Raw genomic sequence first — 16,080 nt, 5'->3', positions numbered from 1 at the left:
AATAAAACAGAGCAAATAAAGTGTAATGATATAAATAAAAACAGTATTCTTCCACCAAACAATGTAGTTGCCGAGCAACACACATAAGTAAACAAACGTGTATGTTTGTAGAGTAATTTACAACAGCTTCGAACGCGGCTCAACCAATCAGAATCAAGGACCGGAACTATCCGCTTTATAATTTCATTTTGAACGCTATACTTATTGTTTTATTCTGTAAATCCTAAAATCTTCTATACCTTGATAGTTTGTTGTCTAATGCGGAGACATTCAAAAATGTCTAATAGTGTCTTAAAGGGGTCCTATTATGCTTTTTCACTTTTTGAACTTTAGTTAGTCAAGACTTTGTAAAAGAGCATAATAGGACTCCTTTAAGAGTCCAGCTACATTTAGAGACACAGTATCTCACCTCATCTCGGCCCAGACCCTTTAAATGATCCAGAACCTGAGCGATCAGAGTCTCACACAACTTGTTGATCTCTGCGATGAACTTGGGATCTCCTCCATACAGGGTTTCATTGGAATCCACTGCAACAAGAACACACATGCTTCCGTTTAGACTTCAATGCCAGAAAGATGTTAAGCTGTTGTGTTTATTAGAGAATACGTCTGCATTTATTCACAGCGGTACCTTTAGGAATGGTGTAGAGATAGCTTTCTTGGCTCATTGCTGCTAGTAATGGTAAAGCGCTGATGTAGACGCGGATCTTAGCGTCACTGTTGTCCTCCCAGGTGTAGTCCTGCACCATATTCAACAGCCCTCGCACCAGATACAGCACACCCTGCTCCGGGTGATCCTACGAGACCGAGTCAACAATCGCACTTAGATATGCACTAGCGAGATGAGGATAAAGCACTCATGCAAATATTTATGTATGCATTACCGGCACTACGAGCAGTGTGGAGAGGAAGTTGTTAATGAAGTCGAGGAGGAAGGGCTCAGATGACCGTTGTTTACCCTCAATGCTGATGGTTCGTGGGACTTCTGGCAAAAGACTGACTGCTGCCTTCAGAAACGCATCCGCTGAGAAATGGACACAGAAATCGAAATGAAGTTTTTACATTCCATATCAAATCCACGCCATCACACCCAAACCCAAAGGCTGCTCTTTTCACTGATCTGAGGTCAGTTTTGAACACAAATGTCTAAAAGTTTGAAATCTTTAGGATCTTTTGAAAGAAGTCTCTTATTCCCATCAAGGCTGCGTTTATTTGATCAACAGTAAAAATAGTAGTATCGTGAAATATTGTTTATATAACCTTCAGAAATCATTCTAATTGGCTGATTTGGTGCTCAAGAAACATTTCTTATTATTAGCAATGTTGAAAAGTTTTTGTTGCTTAATATTTTTGGGAAAAAACATAATACACTATCTTTAAAAAATTTTTAATTGAATAATACTTTTATTCAGTAAAGACAAATTAAATTGATCAACTATTACTGTAAAGACTTTTTATTACAAAAAGACTTCTATTTTGTTACTAAAGACTTCTATTTTAAATAAATGCTGTTCTTTTGAACTTTCTATTCATCAAAGCTAATAATTGATCACTGTTTCCACAAAAATATTACACAGCAAATAGTTTACTGAGCACCAAATCAGCATATTAAAATAATTTCTGATGGATCATGAGACACTGAAGACTGGAGTAATGGCTGCTGAAAATTCATCTTTTCTATCACAGGAATAAATGACTTTTTATTTCACAATATTATTGTTTTTACTGTATTTTTAATCAAATAAATGCATCCTTGGTGAGCATATGAGACTTCTTTCAAAGACGTTTATAAAATCTTAAAGATTCCAAACCTGAACAGTAGTGTACTTTAACTATCATTCTCCATGAGAGGCTGGAACAAGGATTTACAAGAGCATCTTCAGTCTAAGGGAGGCTCCAGCACTCACCCTGGGACAGACACTGGTTGGCCAGCGCTACCTGTCCAGACAGCAGATAGAGGTTGAGACGGCTGAAGATACTGGTGAGGGACGGAATGGTGATGAAACTGTAGGCAGCACACGCCTGCAAATAAACAACACACAACAGGCAGCAAAAACTTACTTATGGAATAAAACGGGATAATAAAGAGATCCAACATTATCAGGGGGAATATATATATATATATATATATATATATATTATGAGGCACCAAACAGGAAATAATTATGTAAAATCTGAATATATAAATGTAAATCTGAATGTATAAATGTAAAGCTGAATATATAGAAGTACATCTGAATATATAAATGTAAAGCTGAATATATAAAAGTACATCTGAATATATAAATGTAAAGCTGAATATATAGAAGTACATCTGAATATGTAAATCTGAATATAGTTATAACCATGTATAGATACAAATCTGAATATATAGAAGTAAATCTGAATATATAGAAAACTGAATATATAAATGTAAATCTGAATATATATATAGAAGTAAATCTGAATATATAGACAAATCTGAATATAGACAAGTACATGCATTCAGATGTACTTCTATATATTCAGACTTGTATCTATATATTCATGGATATAACTGTATATTCACATTTTAAGTTTATATATTCAGATCACGAGTTTCACAATTTGAGTTGAATTACTGAAATAAATGAACTTTTCCACCACATTCTAATTTATTGAGATGCACCTGTATATATATATATATATATATATTTTTTAATATATATATATTTGAAAAAAATAAAATTTTGAAAAAGTTCCTCATAGGATTTACCCATTAACATTCTGTAAAGTGATACAGAAAAAAAACTAACCCTGACAAAAGCAGCCGTTTTTCGTGAGTGATTGCCTTTCATTACGCATCTGGTCTCCATTGCTAACTGATTCACGGTCTGTAAAAGAAACATTCATATCATCATGACAGACATTCCATCAGCACTCCATTAGACTAGCATAAGACTTTACAACCTGTAGTTTCAATCTGTTCATTAGAATAAGACACATTAGACATTAAAACAAAGTAGAGGACTGAATATGAAAAATGTGTTTTAATAAGCCCTGTATCATGACACTGATCAGATACTACGGCTCTGTCAACACAGATATCATGAACGCATGAGATGCAGGCTGCAAAGTGACCTTGGTGGAAGAGATAAATTTACTACAAAACCAATACATAGATGCAAACACATACACTGACATGAAAATACAGTTGTTTGCTGATAACAAAAACATGCACTCACATTGTGAGATATTTGTATAATACAGGTTTTCCCAAACTGGAGTTTGTGAGTTGATGAAAAGCTAATAATTAATTACATAATGAAAATGGGGATAATAAATAATAAATAAAATAATAAATAATAAAATAAAATAAATAAAACACCTTTTTAGATATTTTATTTGTTTAGCTGCATGTCATGTAAACTTTAACCAACATCAGATAACCATGAATATGCAAATGGGTTTTTAAATGACTGAAATATTAAATTAATCTCAGGGAGCACTTCAAGCATATAGAAAAGTTTGGGAATCCCTGATATAAAAACAAATCTCATCCATTAAATCACAGGGTGCTCACATGAATCAGGTGAATGATGACAGGCTCTAGATTACAGAAAGTTGCTCTGGCTTCCACACAGAAACTCAACTGCTGCTCAAAGTCCCTCCCAAACGACACCTAATGAAAAAAGGACCTAAATATTTTTAAAAATCAGTGAAACTAGATAGGTTATGTTGTAATTGCTGACTCTGACCATACCAGTTTACAGTTTAAATGATATGTCAGTATTTATTTTTGGCATTACAGTAATTTGGTTAAATATTGCAAAGCTCTTGATACATGGTCATTTTCATGAGATTAAACTAGATGAACTCATGATGCTGTATGTGATCACTAGAAAAGAACAGTTTTTAAAATCCTGCTCTGTCCTGAAAAACATGATTCCAGTTCATATTTGTGTCAGTTGAGCTCTCAAAAGAGAACGACCTTTCAATTCACGCAAATAGGACATTTTCTGAGAGCTGATTATCAGATGTATTGTAAGACGGTGCCTCACCATACGAATAAATCCATTGATCAGCAGAGACAGAGATCTTTTCTCATCATCTAGAGTTAGAGCACTACAACAAAAAGACCACATGCAAACACATCAATGTAACACTCTGCAATTCTACATTAATAGTGAGACACTTAAAAAAAATAGCTCACTCACTTGACAGAGTCATGCATGGTCTTACAGATGTGCAGCAGCGCATTGAGAATGACTGGATCTCTTGTTGCCTCCTGCTGGTGTCTAAACAGAAAATACATCAGCCTCAACTAAGAGAGAAACCTTTTAACTAGAACTAGAATTACCATCCTCTGTCTGGAATTTGAACACTTGGTTCATCTACACAGTTCTAATATCGAATAGTGAGTGACAAACATACTTGATGAAGACCTCCATGATGGATTTACACACCTCCACCCTCACACTGTCTTTCTGGAACATGTCCAGAAAGGGCAAGAACTTCTCCTGCAATCATCAAAACATTATACGTCGGCAAAAATAAAGCATTTTTATGATCATACTATTTTTATATTACTACTCATATTTTCATTTACAGTTTAAGTAAACTTATTTATTTTGGGCAAAATTCGAAGGAATTTGTGCTAAATTGGCCCAATAGGATGTTAAAGTTAAATATGAATTGCAATGACAATAAAAAATGAATTGAATGAATTGAAATTGAAAGATATTCAACACAATGGGGGAATTTTATTACTCAAATTCTAGTATTCTGACACAGCATAAATAATTAGTATAATTAATTTGAATAATTATGCCTATTTTTCTCTAAACCAAGTTTAGTACTGTCAAAATAACAGTAACCAAAATATTTTAATTTAGCCATAACAGCAACACAAAATATTAAAAGGTTAATTATTAAAATGTTGTAAAATCATTTATATTGTTTTATTTCTCCATATCACAGACCATTTGTCATAAATTAAAGCATTCTGTTCTTACACCTTGATCCATAAAATAAATATATTAAACAGATATAAATTAAATACAAATTTTAGTAGGTTTTAGTAAATCAAACAAATGTTGGCCATATGTTGTGTTTATCACAACATGTTTATGGGTTATTCAAACAAGAAAATGTAATGTATTAATCAAAACTACACTTCTAATTCTAAAATGACTTGCATTATTAACCAATACAGAATTGTAATCTGAATTCAAATGAAATATTAAAATATATAATAAATGTAAATATTGTATTACATTCATATCACTGAGTGTAAATAACAGCAGTTCCATTTGAATTCAAATTACAATTCTGTATGATTCAAGAACTGAATTAGAATTCAAAAGCAATCTCAATTCAAATCTAAATGGAGCACAGCCCTGCTAAAGGTCTGTTTTTGCTGTAGTCATACCATTGAGAAGAGCACAGAGAAGTCGTGGAAGTGGGGGAGGATCTTCTTTATCACTGACTGCAGCTAAAACACGCAGAGGAAGAGGGATGAATTGCGAGGACACCATCTCACATCATCATGTGTACAGGTTTCTTGCATACCTGTGGATATGCATCCTCGAAAGCTCTGTCTGGAGTCATGTGTTTGATGATGTCAGCAAGAACGGTGTTCACTTCCCGTTTCTATGGGGAACAAATTTGAAATGACATGTTATAAAAGACAGAATTTCAAAAATTCTGCTAAAAAAACAAACACACAAACTGATGTCTCAGCTAAACAGAGCAGATAACTCACCGTGAAGTGACGGCAGGTAAACTCCACCCAGATCTCAGCACAGTTGATGTAATCCTGAGTTGAAGAACACACAGTACATGTGGATTTTATTCAATTTTGTATTCAATTCATATTACATGTTCTCTTTCTATACTGTGTGTTTTAAAACATTCAGAGACCAACAGAGGTGTTTACCCTTGGACTGCGCACTTTAGTGACGACCTTCCAGGCTTCGTTGAGTATGGAGAGTCTCTCACTCTCTGGAGGGTCAGCACAGGACAGACTGCGACCCAGAGACGCAAACAACAGGTGCTGAAAAAAGATAATAATGAATATACACTATGACATAGACACTGATATTCACCAGAGCTTTTGGCCTGTCTGTAGGTTTATAAGTGTGTTTTGTCACCTTGGGAAATCCAGCTTCATCACAGTCTTTGATCATGCCAATAAAGTCTGTCGCTCTCATTGCAACAAATTCTGCCCGGAATGCCCACATGACAGAGTTCAGCAGGAGAGCACTATGGGAAAATGAATGAATATTGCAAATTCAAACACCATAAATGCTGCAGTTGTGAAATCAACACTAGATTTTAAAATTTTCTGAAGATGCTTGGCCATGCCAAAGTCACAACCACAATGCTAGGCTGTTCTAGGTGGTTGCTTACTGGTCAAAAGAGCCCACCACTAAGTATCTATGATATTCTCGTCTCAATGGGATTTTTTCACCTTTTTTAGGCTTTTTGATTTTTCATCCTTCTGCTAGGCCAAAATTTGCAAGTCACTCTCTTCAACAAAATAGATTTGAGGCATCATTCCTGAGCATAGCACAACCGATGCAGGAAGTACATGCTGAAGTTTAATATTCAGTCTTAAGAAATTCATAAGTATGAGCAATACTAATATGGATTCTTCCATAAGTAAGCATCACTAATTATCAAGAATGTCCGGCTCTCACAAAGTCCAATGCAACTAAACAACAAAAAGGCACCAACACTATTCACAATGAGTCTAAGCTTGATTTGTTATCATCTTATGCCATCTGAACAATTACAAATTGTCCTAGCATTAAAAAGCATTTTCGAACTTTCATAGAGTTCATAGAGATGCACTGTTTTGTTGTGCATTTTTTTCATGGTGTCAGAAGAGTTAGCAGATCTTACTTGTTGCCCAACTTCTTGCATCTGTCCATCATCTCTGTTAGCAGAACCTTCAAAAGACAAACACATTTCGACTAATTTCAAAAGAATGTTCCAAGCAGTGTAAGAAATTAATTTTCCATTAAGGTACAATATTTGCCTCCTGGAATTTATATATATATATATATATATATATATATCGCTCCTCCACCTTCAGTTTGAGGATGCCCCACAGATGCTCAATAGGGTTTAGGTCTGGAGACATGCTTGGCCAATCCATCCCCTTTACCCTCAGCTTCTTTAGCAAGGCAGTGGTCGTCTTGGAGGTGTGTTTGGGGTCGTTATCATGTTGGAATATTGCCCTGTGGCCCAGTCTCCAAAGGGAGGGGATCATGCTCTGCTTCAGTATGTCACTGTACATGTTGGCATTCATGGTTCCCTCAATGAACTGTAGCTCCCCAGTGCCGGCAGCACTCATGCAGCCCCAGACCATGACACTCCCACCACCGTGCTTGACTGTAGGCAAGACACACTTGTCTTTGTACTCCTCACCTGGTTGCCGCCACACACGCTTGACACCATCTGTGTCAAATAAGTTTATCTTGGTCTCATCAGATCACAGGACATGGTTCCAGTAATACATGTCCTTAGTCTGCTTGTCTTCAGCAAACTGTGAGCACTGACTGTCAGCACGACCCCCCCTTCAACCTCTGCAGCAATGCTGGCAGCACTCATACGTCTATTTCCCAAACACAACCTCTGGATATGACGCTGAGCACGCGCACTCAACTTCTTTGGTCGACCTGTTAAACCGCTGTATGGTCTTGGCCACCGTGCTGCAGCTCAGTTTCAGGGTCTTGGCAATCTTCTTATACAGTGCTGTGAAAAGGTTTTTGCCCCTTCCTGTTTTTTTTATTTTTTGCATATTTGTCACACTTAAAAGATTCAGATACTTAGGAAATGTATCTATATTGTCATTTTATGGTAAATATTTAAATTTAATCAATTAATTCGATCAATCAGAATACTTTAGACTGTTACCAATAAAATATGATCAACAAAAGCCACACAAGCTGCATCTGACATGACTGTTAATGCGGCCCAAAGGTGACAAATAGCCTACATAAAGTATACAAATGAAAGATAAACATGAAGTCATTACAAGAAAAATGATAACAAAACAATTATTGTTGATTACTGCCTTTGATATTGTAATTATGATTTCTGTTGAATAATAGAATACATTAAAAACACATTGTGTAAGGGGAAATATGTCATATTCTTGTTGGCTACAGAGAGACAAAAGCTGAGAACCATTATTTAATTAGTTGTTTTTGCTTTTTTTTACACATTAGAAAACCAAGACTTCAAATTGGTTACTGTAGCATGAAAAACCAAATGGTTATTCAATCGGAGATTCAATTAAATATATATATATATATCCAATGCAATGGAACGCAACTTGACTTCTGAATGAAATCTTGTGTAGAAATGTACAACTGTGCTTAGATACGGCAAATGAACATGGCATCAAATGAACATTGTGTGTGAATGTCAGGCATGTACTGTAAAACACAGTAATAATACAAATCTTCTTTGTTGATAATCGTACACCTGCAGAACAGATGCAAGCTTTGCAACACTGTTGTTTGGTTTTGACTTTGAGACATTTTTGGTTGACAACCAAAAAGCTAATAGTAGCGCTGTCATCCTTACACATCTTCCAAACATGCAACAGAACGCCTTTATGAACACCGAGTTATTCGGTAGGAAAATTCCATGTCTGACTTTGAATTGAACATAGGATTAAATGAAAATTAAACAATTAGTCAAGCATTTCCTCTGAGTGGAGTACATGTACGTACCTCTGGTGCTCTGTATGCCACACACTGCAGGATCCAGTGTATAGCAGGCGAATAGAGAGTCAGATAGATGGGAATCTCCACCCGCTGCTGCGCCAACTGATTCTGCACACTTTCACCATGAATCTGACGGAACGAGGCCAGCAGGTCAAAGAAATTCTTATTGAGACTGTCCTTCAGATGCGGCGCCACCTCCATCCCCACCTGAGAGAAAGACAGAGGTCTAGAGTCTCTATGATATGACTTGGGTTCCTCCTTCAGTTTGAATCTACAGGGGTTTTGCTTGTTTTATCATCCACTATGCAACAACTGAAAGCATGAAACACCACCTTATAGCAAAAAAAGTAGAAGCTGTAGGGAAAACCTGCTAAAATACATATTATGATCAGAGAACATTATTCTTCTCACCCTGCATAAATATGCCCGTGTGTACACAGCCACCAGCGGGTCTCCTATTCCTCTGATCATCGCTGTCAGTCTCTGCAGTGTCTCCTGAATCCCACTAATGGACAGAAAGAGGACATCAGTGACCTATGAAAATACCCACCTGCATGAACACAAGTGTTGCACTGCTCAGATACTTACGAATTTGTCAAGAAGCGGTTGCATTTCAGAAGAGCAGCTTCAACATATCTGCGCTAAAGTCAAGGGTTCACTATTACATTCTGGGGTTTAATTCATATTTATGTTATTTTTTTAATATTTCAATAGTTTCTCATAACCTAGTTTGATCCTATAAAGCTGACTGTATCTAATTTTACATGCAAATTTCTAAGGCCTTTAAATTATTAGCATGATCAACACTTTTACACAATCTTCTGCATGGCTTCTGTCATCTGACCGATAGTTTATACTTTTCCAAGCAACGAAAAGGCCTTTTATTTTAACTGTAAAAACATCCACCTTCAGGCCGTGGTACACATCTTTTCTTTCTGAAATATTTACTGACTTTTGTAAAGTAAACATAAGAATAACTTTTTTTGTATTGTTAGTAATATTTCAAGATAAACACTAGACTGAAGCAACTTATGTCTACTTTATTATCTATATATAATGTTTTAGAGAAATCATGTTAAAATATGAGCATCAGTTATGATATCAGGCATCTGAGGAACATTTATCTCTCAATAATCATTGTATTGCATAATATTATATCTTTAGAACTCATCTAATAAAACTAAGCATTTAAATATCATCTTAATAAGACATTTTACAGGGAGACAGAGTAACAACTGATATTTAAATGCATGTATTTTATGTAAATAGTTTGTTAAACTGTTAAGATCTGATATATATATGGCCAAAAAGTAAGGTGAAATTCTGTTTGCTTAAAATGTAAATCTGCGAGATTTACATTACAAGCTAACAGAATTTCACCTTACTTTTCTGGCCATATAAATATAAGTAACTGCAAATTGAATATTTTTGCTTAGTTTGGGCCTCTGAATAAATTTGAGATCTTTCCTCCTTTAGTATGAGTTCCATATTCTCCTATATCATACAATATGAGCCATAAAAGCCTGATGTATCCAAATATGATAATAATAAAAAAACACAAGCAAACATTTTTTTTTTTTTTTTAGATATTGTCAATAGGTTCAATAAACTGTTTCGTTTCCAAATTATATTTTTCGGACTATTTCATATGTCAGGCTTTATCATTAAAACATCATAGACTGACTTTCTAAACAGTACAAGCGCTGGTGCTTTTAAAACACTGCTGTTTGTTTTAACACGCTTATTTAATTTAATCTTTTTTAGCGTCAACATTTCTGCATATGAATTATTGAAAAAGCTTAAATACTGAAATAAGAACATGGAAAAGTGTGTCAAAATCCTGCTGAAAAGATACAATCGAGGGACAAGCTCTCTGATCGAGGCGATTTTAAAGAACCAGTTGAGGCACGTCTCTTTGGCTGTGTCATTCACATCATCAGCAGAGAACGATTCTGAGAACCACATTAATGAGGAAATCAGTTTTAAAAAATGCCATAGAGATGGTAAAAGAATATGCTGAGTTGTGATGCATTTTATTTGACCTGGTAGAGGATGAGGGTCAGCACACATGGACCAGATCCTGTCATACACCAGGCCACCTGTACACATATGACATCAACAAGAGCAATAGACAGACATTTTCCTTTTGTCTTGCTGCATTTAAATACAATTTTCATGTTAACCCAAAATTATTGCTGTAGTTTATCAGCACTAACAAAAGTAAATGTTGAAGCTTTTCATTTATAAAGTTAAAAGGGATAGTTCACCCAAAAATGAAAATTTGATGTTTATCTGCTTACCCCCAGGGCATCCAAGATGTAGGTGACTTTGTTTCTTCAGTAGAACACAAACGGAGATTTTTAACTCAAACCGTTGCATTCGTTCAGTCATGTAATGGCAGTCAATGGGCTCCACGGCTTTGAGAGTAAAAAAAAAAAACATACACAGACAAAACCAAATTAAACCCTGCGGCTTGTGACGATACATTGAGGTCTTAAGACACGAAACGATCAGTCTGTGCAAGAAACTAAACAGTATTTATATCATTGTTTTTACCTCTGATCCACCGCAACGTCCTGCAATAGAATAAAGAGAGCTATGAAACTAAGTTTTTCAGGTTAAGTAAGTTTTTATTCAGGTAAGAAATACTACAGAAATTAAAGTAATCAAATGTAAAATAACATATCCAGTGTTATTTTACATTTGATTACTTAATTTCTGTAGTCTTCATTGTAAAAATTAAATACAGATGAATGCTTACCATTAAAGTTATAAAAATGTATTCAGTCAAGAGCAGAAAATGATTTTCTTTGTCTTTTGGTCTTTGATTAACATGCCAGACAGCAGCAGGAATATTGGACTGCGGTCCCTTTAAGAGTTTAGCCACGGACCCAACTATTTAACGTTCCAAAACTGACTGTGTTTTTTTACATAATTTTGTATGTATTTGAACGTTTTAGCGCAGTTAGCCACTCATTTTGGTATTTGTGGCTCACAAGCTGTTTGAGACTGAGCGCAGATTGTGCGCTCCACTAATATAGATCAGTGGTGGTGCGCGCGCTTTTGGTATAAGCGCGAAACCTGCGGGAATGACTATAATGCGCAATACAAGCACTATTTAACCGGAGTGAATGAGACGTGTGTGAGAGAGAAGGGGTCGTCGGAAAGATGAGAGTGAGAATGTGCGGCTGACGTTATTGCCTGTGCCGCTGGTAACAAAACGGATCGGCTCGAAATCGGAAAGAAGTGAGACTGATCACCGATCCGGGCCGATCATGAGGAAAATCGTCCGATTCCGATCCCTGGCCGATCGATCGGTGCATCTCTAATATATATATACAGTATATGCCTCATTAGTGACTGTTTCTATGGGCCGCGGGAATCTACTTATATTTAACTATGTCTCCTATGCCAGAGCACGTACATGCATCTTAAGACCTCAATGTATCGTCACGAGCCGCAGGGTTTAATTTGGTTTTGTCTGTGTATGTTTTTTTTTACTCTCAAAGCCATGGAGCCCATTGACTGCCATTACATGACTGAACGAATGCAACGGGTTGAGTTAAAAATCTTCGTTTGTGTTCTACTGAAGAAACAAAGTCACCTACATCTTGGATGCCCTGGGGGTAAGCAGATAAACATCAAATTTTCATTTTTGGGTGAACTATCCCTTTAAGAAACTATATATATATGGAAAAACAAAAAGATTATATGATTAAGATCCATTATGATTAACTCTTACCGAAGGTGTCTAGGATATCTGTGATGAGAACAAACTTGCTGGGGTAGAACTGAATTACTGACGTATCAGAGAGCAGCTTGGAGCACTGACACAAAATAATGTGAAAAGGAATGTTTATTATATTTTGATGAAGATTTATTTTCTTTGAAATGACGCACTGATTAATCATTCACAACAAGACCAGAAAAGTGCATTACGAAAATAATGCATTTTGTTTTTGACCTAAAATATAATTTGAGTGTATACTGTTGGTTTACGTGTTCACCAGTCCTCAGACCTGGATGACAATTTTCAGAGCTTTGACTTTCTGGTCTGAACCCCAGGCCTCCTTCAGAGACTGGTTGAGCTCTTCAATGCGGTTGACATAGTCCTGCTGGGACAGGTTAAGCAGCTCCCTCTGTGAGCCCTGAGCACACACAATACACAACATATTCATTAACATGTCTACCAACAAACAGTAAAGCACAAGACATCTCCAGACAAGACCCACCTCCTCCAGGTCGTCCAGTTCCTCCAGACGAGTGCGCACCTTCTCTGACACCGCTGAGCTGGGACTGGATGCTTTACCTTAACACAAACCAAACTATTAAATGTGTCTATTATGTCTATTAAAGTTTGTTAATATCATTATTCAGATAAAAGTTATTGTACAGTACTTTATCAGCACTGGACCAACAATTTAGCAATGGATTTTTGTTTTGCAAGGGTTTTTCATTTTCATCATCATCATAGTAATAACAATTTTGAAATTTGAAAATTATGGAGGTTTAATGGAGGACAACAACTGGAATAACTACAAACCAAGAACAAATGAAAAGAGTCTTCACAAACTGATGAACTCACTCTTGTCCGAGCCCATGAAGAGATTCTGTAAGAGAAATAAAAGCTCCATTACCGTGTGTCAAAAGTAAAGACTGACAGGATGAGTAAAAGGTATAAACCGCTGCACCTACTATAGACAGTTTCTCTGTGGTGGTGAATCTAGACAGGATCTCTCCACGTTTAGATGACCACGGCTCAAAGTCTGAGCCCACTTCCTCCTCTTTCTCCCTACGTTTACGTCCCAACTCCTAAAACAAAACAGTAAAAAGTGAAAAAGACCATGTTTAACAAATTTTTCATGGGTAGATCAGTTTGATGTGTATTCACAGACAGACAGAACTTAAAGGTATAGTTTATTAAATTAAAGTTCAATAATATTTAACAATACCATGGGATTCTCTGAAGTACCTTTGAAACATTTTTATGGTATAAATTGAGTTATATGGTATGTACTGTAAGTACCATGGTATTACTATGTGATACTGCACAAGTATATTTTATCAGAGTACTAGTGTACATTATGAATTTAATAATACTTCTACCGGTATGTTTGTGTATGAATTTAGTGAATTTTACCCCAGCAGAGATGCTGTGTGGGAGAGTTGGTGTCTCAGATGCCGCAGCGAAAAGAGAGAGTGGGTCGGTCCCATCCAACATTGAGCTGAGCGGATCCGGAGCCACAGAACTAGAGGAGGAAGATGAGGAGGAAGTACTTCCTTTCCGCCCACTACGGCGAGCTTAAGAGAAAGGAAAACTTGAAATCGCATCATATGACCCTTTTAAATTACTTTTGTTCAAAGTATTTTACAGTTCACTTATTTCACATTCAATCTTGGTGTCTTGATCAAGAATACACTGAAAGTGAAAGTGACGTGACATGTGGCCAAGTATGGTGACCCATACTCAGAATTAGTGCTCTGCATTTAACCCATCCTAAGTGCACACACACAGCAGTGAACACACACAGACCGTGAACACACACCCGGAGCAGTGGGCAGCCATTTATGCTGCGGCGCCCGGGGAGCAGTTGGGGGTTCGGTGCCTTGCTCAAGGGCACCTCAGTCGTGGTATTGAAGGTGGGAGAGAGCGCTGTACATTCACTCCCCCCACCTACAATCCCTGCCGGTACGAGACTCGAACCCACAACCTTTGGGTTATGAGTCCGACTCTCTAACCATTAGGCCACGACTTCCCACACTGGGCACCGTTCTTCAAAAAAGTTTAATGTGGATCAGAATAATCCAGATGTTTTGCCATCTAGAATCCCCCTCAGATACAGTTTTTTTCCAGACTGCCAAATCTGGATTACCGGTGCTCTAAATGAGGCAACATATCACAATCTAGGCTACTTGCTATTGTAGAATAGTCAGCATGGGGTCAATTTAAGTGTTTTTTTTTTTTTTAATCAACAAAAAACAGAAAAAGTACAATAATATACACATACCCTTCCGTTCTCAGTGACACACAACAAATAAACATGCAATAAAGGATGAAATTGTTAGAAACTATTTTTGACTGATTTATCTCTGATAAATGTGCCATTGTGATTAATATACAGTGATAAAACAATATAAATAATATTTTGTTTGAAGGGTTATTTTATGAAGAAAATGTGTTTTTCTTCTTTACTGTACAGAAAGGCTTAATAGAAAACATTTTAAACAACACACACTGAAGGTTTGATCCAGAGCAAAACAGTCTAATCTGAATCTAGAATCCTTTGTCTTCTATTGAATAACTCATTTTTGTTCAGAGATTTGATCCATTCCAATTACCAAAATCTGATCAACTTTCTTGTAAACATCTAGGCAGAAGTGATATTTAAAGCTTCCAACTTTGTGCAGTTGTCCGTCCAAATGTTTAACCTGCTAACTAGCAGCATTATAAGACATGAGATAATGGCTTGTGTATGACTTGGACAAGGCTATATCGAGGTGAGCCGGTGGATTTTCCTTTTAGGAAATTTAAGGAAAATAGAAAATACATATTCTTGATCAACACACTCAAACGCTGTTTACTCGAAGAGGACTGAACCTTTTAATGAAAGCATTTGATGAGTTTTTAGGAGAGCTGTAGATGTACCGTGATTGCTTTAAGTGGATGATAGTCACTGAAATCCACTGCTGAAACCTCCAAACGACACATCTGCAACTCACCCTCATATTTACGGGCCCGAGAGTGCCTGTGCAGAACACAAACATATATAGAAAGATGTCATATGGACAGTCATATTAATAAGCTTGAACAACAAAGTGCTGGAAACACTGACAAATGCATCAAAAATAACCACGTAATACCATTATTTCAGGGCACGGCACCATGTATTGTTTTGTGTTGTTGTTGGACATGACTAAAAGCAGTGGTAGAAATACCATACCATTCGTTTAAGTAGCTTTAGGTAAAATAAGTAAATACCATGGTATTCAACTGTGTAATCCTTCATGGCAGCTACCAAGGTAACTTATAACATTGTGATACCATCAGTTTGCTGTCATAACAGTTACACCTTCCACTCGTCTACAACAGCAATGATTAATCGCTAGCACAGATATCTTACAAAATACATATTCATCATTATTTCTCTATTCATTAAAAACGTCGCGTTAGAATTCGATAGTGTCAAAAATGTTTTTAAAATGTAAACACTTCTTACCACTGAACAGAAGCCATGTTCAATCAGTGTCATATGATCCCGAAGTGTTTGACATAAGAGTCGTGGTGTCATAATAAAAGTCACCCATTTATTTGTGGGTGATGCGCTTATCTCTAAAAAGCTGTACATTCCACAGTTTAAAAAAAATGTGTGTGTGTGTGTGT

At 36.3% G+C, this 16,080-nt stretch overlaps 1 protein-coding gene across 1 annotated transcript in view; it reads right to left on the bottom strand.

Annotated features, from left to right (window-relative positions):
- The window catches only part of LOC107678404 (UPF0505 protein C16orf62 homolog), a 19,133-nt gene extending 3,157 nt beyond the window's left edge, over nucleotides 1–15,976 (bottom strand). The window contains exons 1-28 of the mRNA XM_016473644.1: nucleotides 15,917–15,976; nucleotides 15,328–15,445; nucleotides 13,840–14,001; nucleotides 13,395–13,511; nucleotides 13,285–13,309; nucleotides 12,932–13,008; nucleotides 12,719–12,847; nucleotides 12,442–12,526; nucleotides 10,742–10,798; nucleotides 10,555–10,651; nucleotides 9,288–9,335; nucleotides 9,111–9,204; nucleotides 8,706–8,906; nucleotides 6,865–6,911; nucleotides 6,111–6,222; nucleotides 5,897–6,013; nucleotides 5,723–5,776; nucleotides 5,530–5,610; nucleotides 5,390–5,452; nucleotides 4,393–4,478; nucleotides 4,176–4,256; nucleotides 4,020–4,083; nucleotides 3,542–3,640; nucleotides 2,775–2,852; nucleotides 1,908–2,022; nucleotides 885–1,024; nucleotides 632–797; nucleotides 410–528 (exon numbers count right to left, since the gene is read on the bottom strand). Coding sequence (XP_016329130.1) covers nucleotides 410–528; nucleotides 632–797; nucleotides 885–1,024; nucleotides 1,908–2,022; nucleotides 2,775–2,852; nucleotides 3,542–3,640; nucleotides 4,020–4,083; nucleotides 4,176–4,256; nucleotides 4,393–4,478; nucleotides 5,390–5,452; nucleotides 5,530–5,610; nucleotides 5,723–5,776; nucleotides 5,897–6,013; nucleotides 6,111–6,222; nucleotides 6,865–6,911; nucleotides 8,706–8,906; nucleotides 9,111–9,204; nucleotides 9,288–9,335; nucleotides 10,555–10,651; nucleotides 10,742–10,798; nucleotides 12,442–12,526; nucleotides 12,719–12,847; nucleotides 12,932–13,008; nucleotides 13,285–13,309; nucleotides 13,395–13,511; nucleotides 13,840–14,001; nucleotides 15,328–15,445; nucleotides 15,917–15,933 — 2,649 coding nt within the window. The 5' untranslated portion in view covers nucleotides 15,934–15,976. The remainder of the gene's footprint in view (nucleotides 1–409; nucleotides 529–631; nucleotides 798–884; nucleotides 1,025–1,907; nucleotides 2,023–2,774; nucleotides 2,853–3,541; nucleotides 3,641–4,019; nucleotides 4,084–4,175; nucleotides 4,257–4,392; nucleotides 4,479–5,389; nucleotides 5,453–5,529; nucleotides 5,611–5,722; nucleotides 5,777–5,896; nucleotides 6,014–6,110; nucleotides 6,223–6,864; nucleotides 6,912–8,705; nucleotides 8,907–9,110; nucleotides 9,205–9,287; nucleotides 9,336–10,554; nucleotides 10,652–10,741; nucleotides 10,799–12,441; nucleotides 12,527–12,718; nucleotides 12,848–12,931; nucleotides 13,009–13,284; nucleotides 13,310–13,394; nucleotides 13,512–13,839; nucleotides 14,002–15,327; nucleotides 15,446–15,916) is intronic.
- Nucleotides 15,977–16,080: the final 104 nt, after the last annotated feature.

This window comes from Sinocyclocheilus anshuiensis, unplaced genomic scaffold (genome assembly GCF_001515605.1).
Source record: "Sinocyclocheilus anshuiensis isolate Anshui unplaced genomic scaffold, SAMN03320099.WGS_v1.1 scaffold1034, whole genome shotgun sequence".
NCBI classification, from domain to species: Eukaryota; Metazoa; Chordata; class Actinopteri; order Cypriniformes; family Cyprinidae; genus Sinocyclocheilus; species Sinocyclocheilus anshuiensis.
The sequence above is the reverse complement of the archived record's forward strand: the minus strand, read 5'-3'. Positions and strand labels throughout refer to the sequence as shown.